The 23,857-nt window shown below is 43.0% G+C and overlaps 1 protein-coding gene across 4 annotated transcripts in view; it reads left to right on the top strand.

Moving 5' to 3' along the window:
- Positions 1 to 23,857, top strand: part of LOC144761836 (uncharacterized) — a 538,733-nt gene that overhangs the window by 444,819 nt on the left and 70,057 nt on the right. For all 4 annotated transcript variants that reach the window (XM_078647062.1, XM_078647060.1, XM_078647063.1 and 1 more), the window contains 2 exons: positions 256 to 451; positions 17,342 to 17,576. In XM_078647062.1, the coding sequence (XP_078503188.1) occupies positions 256 to 451; positions 17,342 to 17,576 (431 nt within the window). The remainder of the gene's footprint in view (positions 1 to 255; positions 452 to 17,341; positions 17,577 to 23,857) is intronic.

Genomic DNA, 23,857 nt, shown 5'->3' with positions numbered 1-23,857 from the left:
CGAGTACAAGTAGTGAAAAAATAGCCAAGTGCTTCAGACACTTAAATTGTTTAAGAAAAAATTTGGAAAAATGTCTTTCAATATGTGTTTTTTTCAAGGGCCTTTAGAAATCGCGATTATTGTGGTTTTATTAAAACAAGCTACTTTTTTAATTATCCACTTCAGCACAAAGCTAAACATTTTAGTGATGTTTTCTACGTAATACTTTTTTTAAAATATCCCAATGTATGTCCGGATTTCCCTCTTTTCTTATAGGTGTGTCAACTAGGAGTTATCGCATCTCCCTGCAGTAGTAATGCGCTCTACCTGCTGGGACTGGCCCAGCTCGCACAGTATGACAATAACTCTGAAAATGCACAGCAGTCTCTGACGGATGCTAAGCTTTCATTCAGTGCTAGCATTAGTCTGGAGAACATGCCCGTCAAGGGGCCACCTAAGCAAGAAATAACAAGTAAGTTGCCATGATTCTAATATTGTTGCACATAAGTTTACCGAGCTTGGCAAATGCAAAAGTGACATTTGAGCCTCCCCATAAGTGCAGATTCTATATTTTGCAGCTATTCGTTACTCCAAATGTTGGTGCCTAATTATACTAATAAGATTCGAGTTGCATATGAACATATTTTGCCATTCACATTTTAGACCATCTACCAATTGCACCCACTGATTATTTTTTTCTCAAATGAAATAAGTATCGTATTGTACTGTAGCATTTGTATAAAACTTACTACCCCTATGTAACCCCGCAACGCCAGTGACTACTACTGTTTGGCACAGGTCTCCTGATCAGATCCACTACCCCTGTTGGGCGGCTGCTGCCCGTGGTTGAGTCCGGTCACCGATACACTGCGAAGACAGTGCCTCTGGATTGCTTTGGTTTTTACTGGAACTTGTTTCTGTCCCACCGGCTGCCGTCGCAGCGCCCCACGGCCAACGCGTGACCGCACCAACACCCTCACCACCTTGCGCACTCTCACGCCCACCGAGCCGGATGACCGCAAGCTCTCCAAGATGGCGACGCACCTGCGGCTGGCCTCCAACTTCATCTCCCACCTGAACTCCCACCTTCTCTCCTGAACTTCTTGTCTTTTGTTCTGTCCTGACCGACACGTTGCTGCTGTTTTCGGACAGTTTTCTCTGGACTCTAGCCCTCCTCCCATTCCCTCGTCCTTTAACCCTTTTCCCCGTGGATGATCCTCAAATGTTTCCTCCCTTTTCTGCCTCCCCTTCTCTCCATACCCTTGCATCCCTCCCACCCTCCCTTTGTGCTGTGACTGCACCCACACTTATGGAACTCTGCTCTTTGACTTATTGTAATAACTCTAATCAATGGTATTTGCTTTAGACCTTGCACCATATACCATTCCTATGCGACTCTTAGAGTATATCCAGTCATATCCCCTCCCTATGTATATAGAGATAACTCTAATCACTAGTGTATGCAGTAGACCTTTGTACTCTCTACCATTCCTATGTGACCCTTAGAGTATATCTAGGCTGTGGGGTTTTAGGTTTAAACCTATAATAACTGATAAAACCCCACTGAAAGAAAAATAGCCCTCACCAGTGAAAACATGTAAACACTGAAAAACACCTGCACAACCACAAACTAAATGCCATTAAAGAAAGGAAAAAGAAAGTGAAAAAGTCATTTTGTTCTTACGGAAGGGGGTCAATAAAATGTAACTTTGTTATACAAGCTAGCAGTAAGAAAGACTGGCTAACGTTATTCTGCTTGAGTTTTGTTCTTTAGGGATGCCACTAAAATATTGTTTCTTCTTCCTTTTACTTTTTTCAGTTTTATGGCCTTTGGTCTAAAGATGCAGGGTTTAGTTTCACGTCTTAGGTTTAGTTTAATTATTTTATAAACTGTAGAGAATCAGGACATATCAAACTCACATTTGATATTTTGGCTGCATTTGATTCTTTCACTGATAGGTAAAATGGCTATTTTCATAAAAATCTTTCCTAATATGTGTCATCATATTTATCCACAGAGAATGGGTAAAAACCCTTAATACATCAGACCATAGTTTCTAGTGGGTCAGTATTGATAGTAGGCGAATTGCCAACACCTCAGGCTTTAAACATTAATTGCAAGGTATAGTGACAAGTATATATATCACCAAGCATCTGGGATAGTGGTGAAAACGTGACACCAGACTTTTGGAAAACATGGAACGCAGTCTCACTTGTTATGCTGTGCAAAAAAGTTTTTTTCCAAGTTCAGCAAAGATTGGAGTAGTATTGTTTGTATTTGTAGTGATTCAGCTACGTATATAAAACATTTGTGTGATGACCTGTCAAAATTGATACCCGAGCTGAAGTGATTCCCTGTAGGAGATCCTTGCCACTTGTTAGATGGTATGCTGAAAGCATCTTTACAATCTTCAGAGTTAATGAGGGATGCTATTGACTTTTTAGTCCATTCTGGTGCACTGTTTTCTTATGCCCAGGAACTAAAACGCAAATATTTATGATTTCGTCCTTTATGTGGCATCAAAGAAAGAGTCATCCCAACTGTGTCCCTTATCTGACGGTTCTCAGCCTAAGGAGCTATGAATGCTGAGAAGGCCTTTTCACAGAAGTTTACATGGGAAGGAAAGCACGAGCGCCTGTGACCAAAGACTCACTGAAGAAGTTTTGTATGGTGTTCTACAATAAGATTAATTTGCAAAAATCTCTTTGGACCTCATATACACTATATGTGCACTGTCTATATACCATGTTCTTTCAGTGCAGAAAGCAAGCAATGATAAAAGCAAAACATTCCATAAACACCGGAAAAACACTTTTTCTGTTGTTTTTAGTGGCGTGAAAATGTGTAACCACTGATAACAACTGTTTTTTTAAAATATTGAAAACACTGAAAAAAAACCACCAGAATTTACCAAAAATAGAAACTGAAAACAGGACAGCCTAAGTATATCCAGTCATATTCCTTCCTATGTATATAGAGATAACTCTAATGACTAGTCTCCTATGTGACTTTTAGAGTATATCCATGTGTATCCCTTCCCTATGTATATAGAGATAACTCTAACGACTAGTTGCCTATGTGACTGTTAGAGTATATCCATGTGTATCCCTTCCCTTTGTATATAGAGATAACTCTAATCACTAGAACATGCTGTAGTCCGCATTGCTCTCTACCATTCCTATGTGACTTTTAGAGTATATCCAGTCTTACCCCTTCCCTATGTATATAGAGATAACTCTAATCACTAGTTTATGCAGGAGTCCGCTGTGCTCTCTACCATTCCTATGTGATTCTTAGAGTATATCCATGTGTATTCCCTCCCTAAGTAGATAGAGATATCACTAGTATATGCCTAGAATTTATCCATTTGTATCTCCTCCTTGTGTGACTTTATCTCTTGTACATTTGCAATTTTTTCAGTTTGTACCTTTTTGTAACGTATGTAATCCTAAATCCGTATGTTTTCAACTGGTTCTTATGTAAGTCAAAAATTTGCTAATTTTTTGTCTGCTTGTAACCTTCAGTCCTTATGTTTTCAACTGGGTCCTATGTAAAGCGCTCTGACACCTTTGGGTAAAGTTTGCGCTATATAAAATCGCACAAATAAATAAATAAATAAAAGACACTATGTGGGACACTGACACACTGACAAGCTACACCATGTAGGGTGTGTGGTTGGGAGGGTCCCATTTGGACATTGAAAAGTTCTTAGAAATCTTTTCATCACCAAATCACCATTTACATTTTACATATTATTATTAATAAGTTAAGTCTAATCATGCCACTGTGACTACATACCATGATTTGCGTTTAGCATAATTTGACAGAACATAGTAGTTGTCACGAGAAAAATCATAAACCTGGCTGGTTCATCATTCAAGTCCTACAGCCAGATAAGGATTACCTTATGCAAGATTAAGTAAACCATAACCCCCAATGGTCGCGTCCAAATAATTGTGTACAAATAGCTACTATGTAGTTATGGCTAAGTCTTGACTTCCATTGAAAACGGGGTTTTAGGTTTGCTTATAACCTTTGTGCTGCTTGAGAAATCTCAAGCATATTTGGCACATGTGGTTCATCTAACTAAGTATTGGCCTGTCAAGTGTCATGCAGATCTTTCTGGCACGGGGGAGAGAGTTACAGGAATAAATGTTGTGTTTCCTATCCAAGCTCCCAAAGGAATTATTGCTCATCTCTTCAGTGAAAACTGCTGAAAGGTATTATACCAAACTTGGAAAGAAACTAAGGGCCTGATTTAGATCTTGGCGGTACAACTGATGTCCCACGGCGGCCCCAAGTATTCCGTCTGCTGAAGTCGGTCTACCCGCCATTTTTAGATGTTGCTGCAATAGACAGGAGATGTCTGTGGCGGTGCTGGTTAAGAGTACTCTGTTGCCATCATGCCGGTGTGATTGCGCCAAGCCAATTTAAATGCTCATGTTGTGCTGGCGGTGTCTGGCAGCGGTGTCCTGACGGAGTGAGGTCACGGTGATGTGGATACAGGTAAGTACTACTTATTTTCATCTCAATACACATATATGTTGTGAATCTGGAAAAATGTATATGCAGATAATATGTACTGCCCATTTATTGTGCGTGCAGAATTGCACACATACAACATACACACACTGTTGATTGTACACCAACACTCACCACAAAAGCCTACCTTAGATTCCGGCGACAACAGGGTGACTGAGAGTGCAGCAGCACAGGAAGGTCCCTGTGTCTGAACTGAGGTGGCGAAGTGCGCTAAAGAGTGATGATGGAGTTAACCCAGATCTGTGACTGGGGGTGAGTGTCTGAAAATGTTCAGCTCTCCGTCCATCATCTCCTTGTGTTTGCTTTGTTCGCCCTAAGTTGTATGCCCAGATGTGGGTCCCTTGCTCACTGGAGTCCAGCTAGCCTAGCTGATGAGGCGTGTTACCCCGGAACCGGTCCCAGGATGCTTGTTTCTGGGTCAGGGAAGATCTGGCTTGACATTTCAGGCTGGACTGTTCCCATGAGGTACAGGGTCAAGACTGATTTGCATATGGCTGGGCCTGAGCTGAGGTAGCGAAGTGAGCTAAAGAACGATGATGGATTCAACCCAGATCTGTGACTGGGGGTGAGTGTCTGAAAAGGTTTAGCGCTCCGTCCATCATCTCCTTGTGTTTGCCCAATATTGAAAAATACATAATCGATTCCCCTACTTTCCTTCATCACCATAACTGGCTCTTGGTGAGAAAAATCATATTGTATTTGTCCATTTACCAACCCATTCTGTGCTCATTAACCATCTCCCTTAACTTTCTTCCTATTTTATCAGTCAATGATTTGATCATGGCGAGTAGAACAGCTCAACCTCTACTTCTTGAAAAAAAATAATCTCATTCAATAATTAGACAAACCCCCACATGCTAAAGGATCCAATTTGAATTCGATCATTTCCAAAGAGAGCCATTAAAGATACAAACAACCCTACTCTGGTTGATTGGGCAGACTGTCTACAAATCCCATTCAGGATCCTGTTCCCCAACTCAGCTACGAAAGAAAAACCCAACGTCTAATGTTGAAATGCAGAAACCTGAAAATCGTTGATCTGAAAACTTTGGGTGAGAATATAACAATGAAATAACTTTGGCAGCGATTTGTGGAGAAAGTTTTGCGGCGGGCCCCCTTTCATAGGGAGCTGCCGGTGTGGATCTTGGCCCCGGTGCTCCGGATGGAGGAGAATGTGTCCTTCCTGGAATGGCGAGACGGCGGATGTGAAACTCTGGCAGACCTCTATCCAGATGACTCCTTCGTGTCTTTTGAGCGTGCCACGGAAGCCTTTGCCCTGAGCAGGGGACAATACCTGCACTACAGGGGACTCCAGGAGGTGGCAAGGACGACCTGGCCTCAGTTCCCAGAGGCGCCTCCACTGACTCACAACCTCAACATCCTCCTTTCGTGTGGTAGAGGAAAGCGGCTGATCTCTTTATTGTACTCAGCCATGCGACGGGATTCAGCCCCGCCGATCGCGCCGTCCTGGGCGGCCTGGGAGGCGGACCTGGGGATGGCTCTGGAGCCGGGACAGGGCAAACGTATTGGGCTCCTGACCCGGAAAGTCTTGTGTAATGCACGGTTCAAGTTGATCCACTTTAATTTTGTCCATCGCACCTACATGACCCCGGTCTCCCTGAATCGCATCTCGGCGGATAGGCGGGACAACTGTCCTAGGTGTGGGGCGGAGAGAGCTGGATTCTTCCATTTGGCTTGGGAGTGCCCGCAGGTCGGTAGCTTTTGGAGTGAGGTGGTGGACCATATTGGCCGTGTTACGAGCCTCCGGATTGCCCTGGATCCGCTTCATTGTCTCTTGGCCCTGGTACCTAAGCCCAAAAAGAGGAATTTGTCTTATAAGTTTCTACAGTTGTTACTGGTGTTGGCAAGGCGGCGCGTGGCTATTACTTGGATGGGGCAGAGGGCCCCCGAGGTATCCCTGTGGCTTAGGGATGTTAGAGAGTGGTCCCTGGCTGAGGAGACACATATGCAGCGCACGCGCCGCGATGAAAGGCTTCAGGAAGACTTACTTGCTTGGAGGATGATGTGTGCAGAGGGGTTGCCCGATGATGACTCGGATGCCACTAGTGCCGAATTGCTCACCCATGAGGGGTCTGGATCCGAGGAGGATGTGGTGGGAGGCAAGATGGAGGGCCCTGTTTCGGAGTAATGCCCTGCTGGGCGCGCACTAATGTTCCCTATCATATAACCCTGTGATTTGTCTTGGTTCCCAGAGGATTGCTTCTAAATGTGATGTCTACACCTTATCGGGCCTTGAGTAGATAACCTGACTTTTGCACGTACTCTATTACTGATGCCACGTATGGGGGGGGGGTTTGTTTGTTGTTCTGTGTTAGACTGTGTTTCTATTGAAAAATGTATCTATCCAGAAGGATGGGAGTAGGGCTCCATGGAGGACGTAGGAGGGGAAATACATGAAAACCAGCGGATACTGGAGATGCACGTGTACTGTATGCAAACAACTATGATTATTTTGTGGCATTTACCGACTTTACGCCGCCCGGCCTCCGGGATGTGGGCCACGTGGCTGTGTACTATCCTGAATGTTGCATGTGGCTAATTTCACCTCTCAGTGCTTCCGAGAGGTTATACCTGATCATGTCTTCTATGTTTTCCGCAATAAAAATATTTTTCAAAAAAATAAACAAAGAAATAACTTTCACAATTAAGTGACAATTATATCAATCATTTGCCTACACATTACCACCACAGTGCAGCATCAGACATAGATGACATAGCATTAGTAGCTCTCAACAAAGAAAAGAACTAAAAATCAGCAGCAGCATGGTTCGCTAACAACCTCATGAAGAGCGAACAACGAAGAGACTTGAAGGCATGTGGTAACAAAAAATCTGTTTTCTGTCAACTGGAATACTTTAAAAGCAGGCAGAAAAATTAGAGACAAAATAAATGCAAGGCCTAAGCAGTCTTGTTTTAGTAAAAACTTAACTTGGAGAAAAAAATACCAAAAAACGATTTGACAGGGTCAATAAATAGCCAGACCCTCTCTTATTTCAATAAAAGGTACGTTAGTGTTCATTTTCATGACAGGTGAAATTGCACTCCGAAATAACTGCTGTTTTTAAATACGATAAGAAGATGACGCTATTCCCATAGTTTATCAGTCTGACTTCATTCACATAGAACAGCACGTGATGCAACACACAAGCCAACAGTATGAAACAGAGGCAGTAGTAATGTCAGGTCTACAGGACCTGGAAATGGCTGATCTTAACCATGCAACATTGTACAAATGGAAAGTGGGCTAATTTCCGAAACGGGTTTTTCCTTTGAATTCTGAGACTACTAATCCTGGTTTTATAATGGAATAAACAAACCCACAAGTTCCAAAGTTAATAGAAAAACCTGGACTGGAGCAGCTCATCATGCATGGACCTGGGTAACTTGGAAGAGCTAATAGTGGTCAAGCTGATTGGAAGTATTGAGAATGACAACATTTATAGTCTCCCTCAAATACGTGTAACTATTTATGCGATTGTTGTTAGATATAACCCTGGGCGGTGAACTCCGCTCTGTTTGTGGAGTTTTCTGCACTCCACGCTCTGGGGAGCATGCAAAGTTCCCCAAAACTCTGTTTTTTTCCGCGTCTGCGCTCGTCAACGCCAAGTTGGCGAGCGAGGAAAATCCAGCTCCTGGCGGGATTTTTCCTCACTCGTGCTCTTTACGTTCTAGTTGGCGAGCGAGGAAAATCAACCTCCTAGCGAGATTTCTCAAAGAGGGCGGTCGGATTTCTCAAGGTGAGTAGTCGCAGCAGGTCGCGACCAATCGCATTGAGAAACCTTCCGTTCGCATTTGAGGAAGCTGCTGCTCGAGTAGAAAATCTAGTCAAGCAGCAGAAAGGAATCTGCACCCTTTTGCGCTGCGCATGGTGCTGTTCGCAATGATTTTACAGCACGGGACAAACACCCAGCACTCAAAATCACTGCGAACATCATGATCCTAACGCACTATGCCGCTTGCAGAACTCCGCGTAGTGGGTGGAGTTTTTTGTCACTTTGCGGAGTTCCGCATAGCAGGACTCTTTGAACTCCACCCAGTCTTAGATACTGGAGCAGGGATTAGTACGATTGCCATAAATAAGTATTGTTACCACCTAATATCATCACTGCTGCATTTGAAGGTAGTAAAATCGATCTACTTGGTTACTCTGGCCTGACATTGGTTTTCAGTTCAGAAAGATTAATAGAAATATTTAAATGGCACATAAAGCGATCATTGTACTAGAGTGGTATCTTCAGGCAGATTTTGCCATGATGTTCTGGCCTGGAAATAAATGTCTTGTGTGTGACACTGAATGAAAATTACCATGCTTAAATGGTTACTTCCAAGGTTGACCAGTTATTATTGCAAATGTACAGTGAAGTATTCATAGAAAAAGTAGGGAGTTAAAAATGTCACCCATGTTAAAGTTAAAGGTGAGAGTATTTCTTTCAAACAAAACTTTCTCAATGCTCCACACAGCACACAGTGTAGAAGCCAAGTTGCAGGGATCTTAACGCCAACTGCAGATTCGAGTTGAGAATGCTCAGTTACGAGTGAAAATCAGTGGCCACTGTTCAAAGGCTTTATTTTGCTAAATGGCAACTCTGTTGATGGTGGTGGTCTGGCAGCAAGCCGCTAATTGACAGTGGTTGCTGCTCATTTGCAGTTCTTAAGACTGTCACTGATAGAAACTCCTCAAGCACGCCTGCAGCATCGCTGTGCCAATTGCATCACTTTTAATCACTGGATTCCTATGAGCTGACACAGGTGCACGATGGCTTAAAACACTTATAGATGGACACTTCAACCAAAAGATACAGGGCCATATGTAGGTTATAGGTTTTTTGCGATTCTCAAAGTGCGATTTTTAGGGAATCGCAATTAGAGAATCGCAAAATGCAATGTAGGTAGGATTAGCAAAATATTTTGCGTATCCCACCTATTCCTTATTTGAGAATCGCAAATTGAGATTCGCAAATAAGGAATACCTTCCCATTTATTCCTATGGGCTCGAAGGCCCATAGGAATGAATGGGAAAACATTCTCAATTTGCGATTCTCAATTAAAAATGCTAAAAAGTGAATTTTTCAAAGAAATCGCAAATTACCACCAACCTGAAGTTGGTGGTAATTTGCGATTCCTTAAGCCAAAATCGCACAACTTGGGTGCTTCCTACATTGCATTTAAGGAATTGCAATCTGGGATTCCTTAAATGCATTCGCAAAATAAGGAATTGCATATTTAGCGATTCCTTATTTTGCGTGTGGGTTTTTGTTTGCTACATGGTACACTGCACAAATTGCGATCGCGCACGCTGAAATTCTGCGAATTTCTGCATTTGCGATCGCAATTTGGCTACCTACATATGGCCCACAGTACCTTCTGAAAGAGTGAAAATTAATGGGTGTTTAGCGCAGAAGATACTTTAGAATATTTAAAAGTGATTCTGAAGCGAGTCCTTCATTCATAACATCAGTGAAGTTCGGCATTAAAGAGGTAGTTCTTATTCATCAAATTCCAGCCATTCACTGAGGTTTCACTGTAGCACATATGCAAGGATAACAGCAAAATCTATTCATCGTTCAAACTACATGAAAATACATTGAATAGTTAAGCACGTTACTGTTTTTAATGAATTAAATTAAAATATAGAAAGAAATTCAAGGTGTAAGTTTACCTGCACCTTTTCTGTTAATTCCATGCAAATAATCTTTGGGATGAAAAAGATAGCATCGTAATTTTGACAACTCTTTGATTGCTGGGGATGGGGAGAAGTATTCGGCCAAAATGAAGTTCGCTTTACCATACTAATGTTTAGGCACAGAAGTTTTAAAGAATTTTGACCACGTCCCTCAAATTTTAACAGTTTTAGAAGGTTGGCTGAATTCACAGACACCTTGAAAAGCAATTTTCAGAGGAAGAATTGTACTGGAGCATAATGGATGTGTTTTTTTACAAGGAAGCAAATGGCACGAGTATCTAGATAACTACATAGCGGCTTTAGGAGGTCTTGCTGACACTTGCAAATTTGAGGGGTTAGTAGATCAATATACCCGTGGTCAAGTATTGACATTTTGTTATTGCAAGACGATTCAGGAAAGGTTACTGTGTAGCAAGACCCCACTTTGGATGTAACATTACATTTGGCAATAGGTATAGAATTGATTCAGACATCCAAGGAACGTCATGCTACTAATGAACCTGCGCGCATAAATGATACTATAATCAAGAGTTCTACAACAAGAATCAAGTCAGATAATGTTTGCGCTAAGTGTGTTTCTAGAACAGGCTTGATGAATTGTAAGTGTGGTCATGCTTTGGGGAAGTAATATTTAAAGTACAAAAAGTTAGGGCATTTCGCACAGATGTGTCTTAGTAGCATGAGAAAAGTGCAAATCTTCAAGGCTGTGAAAGTCTCAGGTCTATTGCAGGTTTCTCTTTACAATATAGATTTGTCTATTGAGATTCTGATTGGGTGCAAAGATGGAGAGCCAATTTGACTAAGATCAGTTGGTGATGGTGAAAAATTACAGGCATAAGCTTTGGTTCTCCTGTTACCATTATTTTGGATGAGAATTTCAGGAAACGGGGAGCTACGTTTTTTAATTCTGATGTACATTCATTAGCACTTGGGAAACAAAAATTGAAATGTTGGGATACTTTATAAACACAATAACTTTTTCAGATTGTAAAATTAATGCCAATATGTATTTTGCTTTCAATGTTTACAGTGTTTTGGGTTGTTGTGACCTGGGTCAACTGGGACAGTGTGGAGACCGGGCACAGATACTCTTATATTGTCAATGAAACGGGACACAAACAATGTTCAAGCTCTTCTCAAGAAATATAAAAGCGTATTTGAGAATAATCTGGGAATGGTCCAGGTTTCAAACATAAAATGATGTTTAAAAAGGATGCTAAACCACTTGTTCACAAACTCATACATTTTCCACTTGAACAAGTATATTGATCAATAGCTTACTAATTCAGTTATTGAAGGAGAGAACTCTTCTAAATAGGTCTCTATCATTGTGGAGAAGGATATGCCTGGCAAAATCCTATATGTTCTGCCAATAGATCTTTAAATTAAAACATCTTTGTAGATTGCCATTCACTTCCTCATATTCAAGAGCATTTGGCGAGGATTAGTGATGCAAGATTCTCCTCTTCCATCAATCTCTGGCTTAGCATATCAAGAAATCTCCTTAGCAAAAGACAGCAGGTCATTAACTGCTTTTTTCATGCCTTTTGGGGCCTTTAGATACCTATGTATGCCATTCAGACTTGTGTATGCATCTGCAATCTGTTAGAAACTTGTTTACAATTTGTTTGGTCAGGAAAAATGCCTCTGCATACCAGGATGATTTTTATAAAGACTTCAGAAGAATACTCAGTAGTTCTTGAGACAGTGTTGCATAGATTGTCTATACGTGGAATAACTGTGAAGCAGGAAAACTGTACTTTTCTTACAGATGCTATTAGATATTTGGATCATTTGACTACTTATGAAGGGATTACACCCAAGCATGATCTTTTTTGTGCCATTAATGATGCTCCCCATTCCCATGAATATGTAACAGGTGATATCATTTTCAGGGTGTGTAAATACAATGCCTTTGTTCCAGGTTTCCACTTGTTACTAAACCATTTGAGACTTTGCTATACAAATTGTGATGAATAATATATTGCATTTGAGAAGGTTCAAATCTATGCTTATGAATGCATCCGTTTTCCAATCATCTAATCCAAATGCTGCATGTATAGCAGCCATTAATGAAAGTTGTGTGGGAATTAGGGCTGTTCTTACAGAAGTATTGCTGGTAAAAATAAAATCATGAAAGGATTGCTTTATAGGTGTTTGAAGAAGTCAGAAATGTGTTACAGCACAGTAGGCGGGGTGTCATTGGTATATGTTTGCCCCCTAGAGTACTTTAAGGGCTATTTGTTGGGAAGAAAATTTGACTCTACTGCTCACAAGCCGCTTGTGTTTCTGCTCGGTGGAAAGAATATTGGGAAAGCTAGCCCTAGCATAGTAAGATTGCTATCGCAGCTTCAGGAGTTTAATTTTAATATTCACTCAATTCTATGTGGAAAGAATTCAAGGGCTGAGTTTCTCTCCAGCTTTCCAGTGAGTACCAATTTCCAAGACAATTTGGAGGATGACACCAAATGTGCAGTTGGAGCATTTTTTGTCAAAAGTTGAACCATTTTTTAAGTTGACTGGCTAAAGTGCCTGCTGAAGATGAGGAACTTTTTTCAATTAAGGGATTTGTTGTTCATGAATGGCACCCTTAGAGATGGTTGAATTAAGAGGTGAAAGTCTGGTCCAAAGTTTAGATAAATTAAGTGTTCAATGTGAGTTTGTAATTAGAGGAGATAAGACTGTACCTCCCAATGTAATCCGAAGAAAATTGGTGGATTTGGCGCATTATGGACATTCAGGGCTCACTTCAACTAGGAAATGAATTGAACGACACTGTTGTTGGCCTATTTAGAACATTTGTAAAAGCTGTTTTTGGATCATGCAATGCTTGGACATCCGCTGATAGATATTGTTAAACTCAGGGTAGTCGACTGATCCTGTCTACGTTTTTGAATTCTTCTTGGGAAAAATTGCTATTGATTTTATAAGACCAATATCCTAAGACCATATCGTAAATATTATGCAAAATTGTAACAGATTTATAATTGTACGTGCAAATTATAATTCCAACTGGATTTATTATCAGTTTACTAGAACGATGGAGGCTAAAGAGGGGATTAACTTTGTTAGGCATATTTTTGGATTGAAGGTTATCCTATATCTCTGTTTCAGACCATGAGATGCAGTTTTTACCATCTGAATTTGCTGATTTTCTGAAGAAAATGGAAGTAAAGCATTTCAGAGCCCCTCTTTATCGTCCCCCTGCGAATGGATCAATGGAGAGACCCAATAGGATTTAAAAGATTGCATGCCTTTGGCATTTAATGCTGCACAAGAGAGAATGTAGAATTAAAATGTGATTCCACATTCTGCGGCTAGAATGACACCGTTTTTGTTTATTGAGGGGGAGAGAACCAGTGTCCAAGTTGCATCCTAAATGGCTAGATTCTAAAGAAACTGTGAAACTATCACATTTTTTTGAGCAGTAAAACAAAGCATTTCTGAAGTACAACTTAAAAGAAAACTTTACTATAACACCAAGGTAAATGTAATAGACGATGAAGTAATGATTGGTGATACAATAAAAATCAGGGATCTTAATTGAGTCACGAGAGAGCACTTTGAAGTTTATCAGACCAACTCTGTGCGGATTTCCCAGATCTGCAACGGCCCCTCTAAGAACCTCAATCAATTCAGCAGCCAGGCTCATTATGGGCTCAAAAGGAATTGCCACCTTAGAGCTCTTAACTGGCTACCATTCGAAGCTAGAATTCAACAAAAAATCGCTTGCATGACTCACAAAGCCCTTCAACACAATACTCCGAGTTATCTGGCCCAGAAAGTGGTGCTCTCATGTGGCAACAGATCCTCCAGAAGTTCCAGCAATCTTCTTCTGAAACCACAACGATTTGCCAACATACAACCGTGTCTTCTCTGGAATCGCTCCTAGGATATGTAATGCACTGCCCCCAAAAACCAGACTGAATCCCTCTTCTGCCTCTTTCAAGAAAGAAGTAAAATCTCTACTTGTGAATAAATTCACATTATCAATGTATCTAACTCTCATAACGGAAGTTTGTAGAGCAAGACATAATTATGGCATACATTGTTCTTTTGTTCATCTTTCTTCACTTTTAAAGTGCTCCGATACCCGCAAAGGTCATGTACACGCTATATAAAACCATCAACATAAATGAATAAAATAAATAAATGCAAGTGTCAAAGGTGTCTATAATGTTTTTTGATGACGGAACAAGAGCACTATAGTATTCGTGGACCATCTTCAGTCGTCTGACCATTGTTCAGACAAAGACAAGAGTAGTTGCTCACAGGTGGGTAAAAATTATGATCAACTTAGTCACCTATTTCTGTTCCAAGTGGAAGCTCAAGAAATAGTAATTCTTGATTGGATACTGTAGAAGATTATTTGATGGCCAGTGATAGTTTATCTTATGAGGACTCCACTTCTGGAACACAGGTTTACTAACTCATGTTTCCCAAAACGCTGCTAATAATTTATGTTAGTTAGTTGAAGACGTGAGACCTACTAATAATGATAATTCGGAGCACTCCTAAGAATTCATGGTTTACAAATGGGTCTAGTGTTAGGAATAGACACCCTACTGTAACACTTAGGGCTTATGTTTGTTATTAGTTTCATTTACCTTCACTGTTTCTTTTGTTTGCTAATGTAAAGGGGGAGGGTATGTTGTAATGTACAGGTAGTATTGTATTGTTTGGTTGACCTTTGGTTAAGTTAGATGCTATGTGCTGTAACGTCATCATTAAAACATCCATTCTACTTCTATAGGCAGCTTGAGTCACTTCACACACATACACAAACATATATATTTATTTTATTTATTTATTTATACCATTTGTAAAGCGCACTGTTACCGAACGGTGTCCTGGCGCTGAAATGATATCTCCCCAAGGTACAGTCCGGTTCTAAAGGCCAAAAAGCCAGGTTTTAATATTTTTCCTGAAGGCCATCAGATTCGTACTATGCTTCAAGGCCAAGGGCAAGGCATTCCAGGCGGTAGAAGCTCCAGAGATGAAGCTTCTGCCTCCCCATCATGCTTTCCTAATCCGAGTTGTCTTCACTAGCCCTTTGTTGGCCGACCTCAGCTGTCTGCCTGGCGTGTACAGTTGGAAGTGCTGTTGGAGAAAAGATGGACCCAGTCCATGAACAGCCTTGTACACAATACACAATGATTTAAACATTATCCGTTTGCGCACCGGAAGCCAGTGCAGTTTCCTCAGTTCCTGTGCCACCCGCGCAAACTAGGCAGACCAGTAAGCAGACGTACGGCCGCATTTTGCAGCACCTGCAGTTTATTGAGCAGCCCCTGCTGGGCTTCCAGGAAGAGACTGTTGCAGTAGTCAAGGCGGGAGAGCACAAGTGCTGTCACCACCGTTTTCCTGCTACTGTCCGGTAGGAAGGGGAGAACCTTCCTAATAGTTTTCATAATCCAGTAAATGGAGGAGGTTAATGCATTGACTTGCGGTTTGAAGGATAGTTGACTGTCAATAACAACTCCCAGGTTCTTTACCTTCGTTGCCGGAATGGGAGGAGCTCCCATATCGTCGGGCCACCATTTAGGGCTCCAGAAACTAACATCAGCACCAAAGAGTAGAACCTCGGTTTTAGAGGAGTTACATTTTAGGCAGTTCCCTGCCATCCACATGCTAACCGCAGTCATTCAGTCCTGGAACCTGGCAGCTATGCCTTCTTCTCTCCCCGGGAGCAGAGATACCACGATCTGAGTATCATCTGCGTAAGATGATAATTCAAATCCAAATGACCGAATCACCGGGGCGAGGGAAGAGACATAAATATTAAATAAGGTGGGGCTAAGGGAGAAGCCCTGTGGGACCCCCCCTGGGAGTTTGAAAGGTCTGGACTCAAATTCTCCCAGGGCCACCACCTGGACCCTATCGGCAAGGAAAGATTTCAAAATGCTCAGGGCGGTCCCCTGGATCCCGCAGCCTTCTAAACGATCCACCAGAATGCTGTGGTGGACCGTGTCGAAGGCCGCGGAAAGATCGAGGAGTACCAAAGCTGCACGTCCCCCTGCATCCAGCGCCTTCCTGATCTCTTCTGTAGATTTGATCAGGGCAGTCTCAGTACTGTGACCTTCCCTAAACCCGATTTTTTTAAGGTATCAAGTACAGATATGATGGGTCCAAGAGAGTAATAGCAATGACAGCTGTGTGTACGTAGTGGCGTAGGTGATTTATCAGATGGCATAAAAATAGGAGGAGTGAAAAAGGTTTTTGGGGAAGAATAATGTGATAGTAGCAAAGATGGAGAAGTGGTACTCCAACCACACCATTATGGCGTTGCAGTACAGCCTTAGTCAAAGTCTCCACAACACTTACTTGCAGAAGAAATCTTGGCTATCCATGTTTTTGTGATGGAAAGCAGTGGTCTTTACTGGTAATTAAGTCTTGGTTGGTGGTAAGGTTACTCAAAAAACCTTTCACAAGGGGGCTCTCATAAATGGAGGTTAAATGGTTGGTGATGTAAATAGATGTGATGGTATGCTTGTTAAAGGAGGTTGAAAGCTATTCATGTATAGATGATTATGAAATAGTGGGGCATAGGAAGCAGGTTTGCGTTATGTTGTTGTAGGTACTTTCAAAGTTGCTCAACCTTGTTATGGACACGTTTGTGTATGTACAAGATTGAGAATGTGAGTATCGAAAGAGTGAATTTACCACCTTATTTACAATATTCATGTAACAAAATTGTAACTTATTACATTTGAGTAAAATATTGGACTAATTTTTATGTATGTGCAGATTGTAATTTTTGTATGCAACAATTTTTAGAAAAGTTCTGTCTTATTTTTAAAATTTTCATTGAACCTTTGATTTTAATATTTTCATTTTTGTAGTAGGGGAATGGAAGTCTTTTATGTGAAACAAGTTTTCAGCGCTAGCGTTTGCCAATCATTTATCAGAGCATGAATCTCCACGTGAATGTTCCTTTTCTTAGAAGTCAGGTAGCGCAACAGTGTAGCCACTGGCCTGCCCTGCTACTTGATTCTGATACAGTGTGAGAATTCCTAAAACAAGTTCTCATTTTAGCAACCCAATCTATGTGGCTAAAAGTTGGCGTATTGATTGTTAGCGTGTGCTTTAAAGTTCTTTTTTTAAAATACCCCTAGATCAAGCTTGGTGGCAAGCATGGAAGGCTGCTGAGGAAGCAAAAGCACCAAAGAAGGTGCAAGAACCAGCTGGGAAATTGCCAGCTCCACCTATGGCAAGCAGCAGAGGGAAAGGCACCACCTCTTCCATAAAAGGAGCACCTGTACCAACAATTGCAAAACCCACCCCACCGAGCACGAGGGGAGCCCCGAGAGGTGGGAATGTTGGTCGAGGAGCTGCTTCCGTTGCAGCTAGGTAATCTTAAACTGACTGCAAGACCATGTTTTTAGCCACGAATTGCCAAATGTTTTAACCTGTTTTAAATACTATTTATGTTCTATTTAATCAAAGCTCTCATGCCTATACTGAGGTGGGGTATGTCAAAGTGTATCCAAGAAGGAGGGCAGTGCTAGCAAAGAAAGCACTGAATTTGCTTGCATAATTAATATGTGTAATGCATGCAAACACAGGCTTTTAAATGTTGTCTGCAGGAGGTTTTACAGAAGTAAAGCTAGACCTGTTGCCTTTGCCAGTGTTTGCTTTCAGTAGCATACTGTTTCAGATAATTTTGTCTGCACTTGCTTCCTAGTACGTAAAGAAGGCCTGGGAAAGCCAACAGTATTCAGTACCAACCACCCACCTATTGGCTGTGCCAAAACATAACATTCTAGGATGCGCCCGCTACTGGAGCATCATTTTAATATACTTCCAATATGGCTGCCACGCTGTATCTAGACGCAATGTGGCTGTCATCTTGGAAGTACACAAAATAACATTCTACCATATTGGCATATTACTTTCTATACTTCCTAGATGATTGCTAGGTTGCACCTAGAGGTAAAGTGACGGCCATCTGGATACTATAAAAAATGGCAGTCTAAGATGGCTGCCGACCGCTATTTGCTGTGAAAACAAAGTGGTTGGAGCACACTTTCAGACAGTTAGAAAGTAATCTTGAGACGTGTCATGAGTTTGAAGTTGAGTCCAATAATATTGTTTTATACATGTTTCGTCCTTTTGATTGTTATCGAGAAAACAACTGGGAAAATAAGTATCCAGTGAATGTCTTGGTCATAGGTAACTGATTGTTAAGAAGATCTGACTGGAGTCCGAAGTTTCCAAAAAATCACGAGGTTCACTGTGACTTGGTATGATATGTAAAGCAAAGTGTGTGTCGGACGTAGCTGAAGTCAATTAAAGGCCTGTAAACAACGGCTGTAAATTCAACGAGAAAAGGTCCCATGGGTTAAGCAAGTAGAGCATCGGAGGAAGCCATAAAAACCAATCCAGGAACAAAGTTTATGCAGCTCAAGAGCTCATCATTTTGTGTTTGAGAGAAAGTGTTTGCGCCATAGTGGAGTAGCCCATATCATCAATCAAAAAAAGGATTGGCAAAGGGAGACCAGTTGACTTTGCCAGTGCTTACTTGTGTGTAACGTTAAAAGTATTTAACTTCAGTGTCTCTTGAGGACCCTGAAGTCTGAACCTGTAAATATTAGATTTGAGCTGCATTTCAAACTTTGAGCATTCAAATCCTATGGAACAAACAAATCATAAACTAGCGTGGGTTGTGGCTCTTGTTTGATACTCCACACCACCAACTCTGATGTGTGTTTGTGTTTAGCCAGCCACGTGGTTTAGGATTCAGAAAAAACCAACAGTATTGAATAAGGCCAAATTTTATGCTGTGATTTATTACGTTTCTGCTCCTAGATTGTGCGGAAAAAACATCTATTAAATCCAGCCATCCATTCAATTTTGCTCACTTTTAAGGTGTTCTTACCTATTGTGAGCCCCTTTCCACACAACCTACCTCCGCATACCTATTACAGAGGAGGTGCAGTCTTCACAAATTGGAGCGGCTGAACAAGGGCAATGGGAGGCTACAAGACACCGGGGCATGCTTTGATAAACACCAATAATTAATATATTGCAATTTTTTTTAAAGTACAGAGAAACCTTTTTTAAATTATCCTCCTTTTTGCACTAATAGATATTGGTAAAATATTGAACCTGCAGATATTTTGAAGACACAATGAATAGAATACCAGTCATGTTCTTTTGCTTTAAACACCTGCTTCAGGCGTAGCTGCTGTACATGGCGTTGAATTCACCTCGCCGAACATGAAACAAGTCTGCTTTGGATGGTAAACTGCTTGATGTAGCTGCTGCTTTTAAATGGTATCAAAGATGAAGTATTGCTCGGGTCTCACTCTAATTATGTTTTTTTTAATGTACATTTAACATAATTATTTTCCCGCGTGAGCTGGCATAGTAACTGTAATAGTCGGTTTTTACACAGTGCTTCGTACTATACTTCTGCTGCTTCCAAGCACAGTATATAATTCATTGTACCTACTTTACAGACCTTGGTAAAATGGAAGGCTCAACTGGTCGTTTAGTGACTCTAAGTTAGAGTCACTAAACGACCAGTTGAGCCCTCCATTTTACCAAGGTCTGTAAAGTAGGTACAATGAATTATATACTGTGCTTAGAAGCAGCAGAATTATAGTACGAAGCACTGTGTAAAAACCGACTATTACAGTTACTATGCCAACTCAGGCGGGAAAATAATTATCTTAAATGTACATTAAAAAAAAATAACAGGATATAGCGCCATGGATTAGCAAATTTAGCAGCACAAATATGGAAATTTAGCGGCATTTTTGCGGAACTTTATTTTACTCACACTCATTCATGTTCAGCCCTAAATCAATGGAAACTGTTTTAGCAGAGTACTCCACTTGGAAATAGGCAGCCTGGAATATGGAACAGAGGAAGCAGCCCACATGTGAAGGCTGTTATCCCTAGGAAAGGCAATCCTCCATTTGCTTTAGTAAAGTTAGGATTTTGTCTCATATTACTTTTGTGAATCGGGGCCAGAGTACAGAAATTGATCTATTTATGTGAACATATGAAAACTTTTCATGAATTAGGAACACATACTGATCCCATGTACTTAGAATAATCATCATGAATTCTTAAAAGCCAGAGGAACACTGTGCGCCTTTATGCAGCTGAAGGCAGTGCATTCTAGATTGGGTTTTTTCAGCAGGGCATCCCAGTGTCACCCAAAAGCCACAGTGCAGCTGCAGAGGGCACTGCGGGCGTGTTTTACGAGCAGCGAGGCCCGAGTCAGCCTTTCGTTCACAGTCTGGGTTCTAATGGGTGCTGGGTGATGCAGAATACGGCCGCATTTCAAGTAATCATCTGGAGGGTCTGTCTAACTTGTGATATGCATACCACAGCAGATGGCAGCAGTGAGCACTTAATACAGCCATTTACCGGCTTCATACATACTACTAAAACACAAATACTGAAAATGTAAAGAATAAATAGTTTTATTTTCAAATGCCTTATGTGGAAAACAGTTAGTAAACATATTTTACTGATATTTACATCAAAGTTTAGAATTAAATTTGGTTTCTTAAGGTTAGCATTAGTCTTATGGGTGAGGGTGCATGGCTTAGGTGGGGTTAGCCTTGGGTTTAGAGGGGGCGTGGCTAGCAGCCGTCCATGTAAGACGTGAGCTGAGCCCGCTCCGTCTAAAAACCCCCATTTCTGGCATTTATCCTGTAATCTCGGTGACCAATACCCCCTCCCCTGAGCATACTGGGCAAGGAGTACCTATCGGTGAGCAGAGGGAGAAGGTCTGAGGTCCGGAAACTACTGAAACTCGACACCATCCTGCAGCATATACGAGGCCTGTGTGCAAGAAGTAGACCCCGGCCCACAGTGCAACCAGCGGCGGACCGGAAGCGAGCTGTGTCCGGCAGACGAGTAGACACGTCCACCGCTTCCCGAGAGACCTCCGACGGATTCTTGTTGCCATCCCGCGGGGTTTGTGTCCCTGGCCCCGCGTCCCACTGTGTCTACTGGCCCGAGGAGAACGACTGCGCTGCCTGCCGGTGGCCCAACACGGAGGTGACGGCGCCCGGGTCCCCGAGCCGGACATCGGCGGTGAGTCGGGGCGTGACACCTCCCCCTCCCACCCGCTCACCGGACAGCGGTGCACCGGGGGCCCACTGTGTGGTGGACTGGGTGCAGTCGGGGGGGCCTCGCAGAGGGAGCCTTGGGTGCCGGTAGAAACGGCAGCACAGGGGGAACCCGCCCGAACAAGACACTCCTACAAAGGCGGCGGCGGCCGTTACGAGGTGGCGCCATTACATTGGGGCCGAATACGGAAGAATAGAAGCCTGGGGGTAGCCCCGGAAAACGCTTGCCTACGCCACACATACTGTATCTGGCGCCCGGCGATCACCCCGGGTGCCATCCACGCACAAGGCTGGTTTACGTGGAATGTTGACCACCCACCCCCCCGGGGCACGAGTGACCTGAACCGTTGAAGAGGGCACTACGAGACTGCTCACACGCCCCGGAGGTGAACGGGGTATCAACCTCCTGATCACTGCAGTTTTAACAGTCCTGAGCGCCACTGGGTTTGTTGAGCGCACCAACGGTAATAACGGCGGATGGTATTGGGCCACGTGGTGAGACTGTCCTGACCCCAGGTATCACCGTGAGAGAGCACGACGGAACAGCCCGCCGGGAACTGGTGATCGCACACGGCGCTGAGATTCTCTCCGTGAAGCAAGCAGAGTGACCGCGCAATGGTGCGCAACGGACTCCGCTGCACTGACCCAGCCCCACACACGATGGTCCCCTCCTCTGGCTCGGAGAATCCTCCGAAGACATCATCCCACCGACGGGCGTGGGGGCACAGGAAGCTAAACTGGACCTTATACTAACCGAAATTAGGGCCTCCAGAGAAGCCCTTGAATCCAGAATGGACACGATGTCCACAGGACTCTCACTACTGAATGACGACCATAAAAAGCTGTCAGAAAAAGTGGCCGAACATAAACTCGCACTTGCTGATCTGATCCCCCAACAGACTGCCCACTCCACACAACTGGAAGTACTGGAGAAACAAATGAAAGGTTTACGGGAGAGGGCGGACGACGCGGAAGGGCGCTCCCGGCGCAATAATATACGCATTATAGATGTGCCAGAACGCAGCGAGGGGGCTAACCCGACCGGCTTTGTGGAAGACTGGCTGAAGACGATTATAGACCCTGAGGAGCTCACCCCGATGTACAGCATAGAAAGGGCGCACAGAGTACCCCCCAGACCGCCGAAGCCGGGGGCCCCTCCTCGTCCATTAATAGCAAAACTCTGCACTACAGAGACCGGGATGTAATACTGAAAGCAGCAAGAGAGAAAGCCCTGCTGAAATATGAAAACAGAACAATTTCCATCTATCCGGATTTCACCCAAGCGGTGCAGAAGGCTTGCGCATCCATTTGGGAGGTGAAACGGTCACTGAGGGAACGGAACATAAAATACTCTCTCTTTTTCCCAGCGAGGCATAGAGTTGTCCATGACCACAAGACCCTTTTCTTTGATACCCCGGAATAAGCCTCAGAATGGATGGAGGTATCACTCACGCCACCCCAGTCCAGAGAGGATGGCCTACGGGAGCGGAGCGAACACGGACGGGACACCCTACAACCGCACACGGACCAGCCAATGGAGGTGGACGTGGGGCACCCTCGCCCTAGTAGGCGAGACCGGGAGGCCGCAGGGTCCTCCCATAAAGTTGCAGTTTTGACATCTGACGCGCTGGCAGAATACGATGCGATCTGTGATGTGGTAACAAATAGCCAAGCCAGATCACGCACTGCTGCATCGGACACGGACACAAGTGTGCAACTGTTCCCGCACATAACGGCTCAGATGGCAGCGGATATGTGAACTATGACTCTGAAAGTGCAGTTTGATAATGTAGCCACAAATTTGTCCTGCCTACTCGGAGGGTGGGAACCGTTACCAAGACATATGTTGATTTTGGGGTGTTATGAAGGTGAGACTTTAAGTGGATAACTGCTACAGGACATCGGCTGGGTGCACCCCCCCAGGCATAGGCACCACTGAGATCAGTTTATACCCCAGTTGGGTACGATGGTTTGGTACTTCACAGTTTAGAGAGGGGGACCTTCTAGTTGGGGAGTTCAGTACAAGTTCCGCACTTACACCATATTGTATCATGGCAGCATTGTCGAGAAGCAGGGCAACGTCCAAAGTGAAATACTCTCTTCACCATGTCGACCCCTAATCATTATAAAGTCTGCACCTGGAATGTGAGAGGGTTGGGTTCAGTACACAAAAGGCACAGAGTTCTAGCACAATTGAACAGGCAACAAGTGTCCATAGCATTCCTACAAGAAACTCACCTGAATAGAGGGGAAGGTGTTAAACTGTTACGGAAATGGAAAGGTCAGTTATATGCCACAGAATATTCAGCGTTCTCTAGGGGTGCCGCTATCTGGATGAGGAATACTGTCCCCTTTAGAGTGTTAGAGCAAAGGATTGACAGAGATGGGAGATTTGTGTTCCTGAGAGGGGTACTAGACGGCCTGTGTATAATTCTGGGCTGTATTTATGCGCCTAATTCGGAACAATCCCAATTCTTCCAAGATGTAAGTAAGGTTTTATCAGGTTGGGTAGCACACAATTGGGTGGTGGGTGGAGACTGC

Source organism: Lissotriton helveticus, chromosome 6 (genome assembly GCF_964261635.1).
Source record: "Lissotriton helveticus chromosome 6, aLisHel1.1, whole genome shotgun sequence".
In the NCBI taxonomy this organism is placed as follows: Eukaryota; Metazoa; Chordata; class Amphibia; order Caudata; family Salamandridae; genus Lissotriton; species Lissotriton helveticus.
This window is presented reverse-complemented; position numbering and strand designations above follow the sequence as displayed.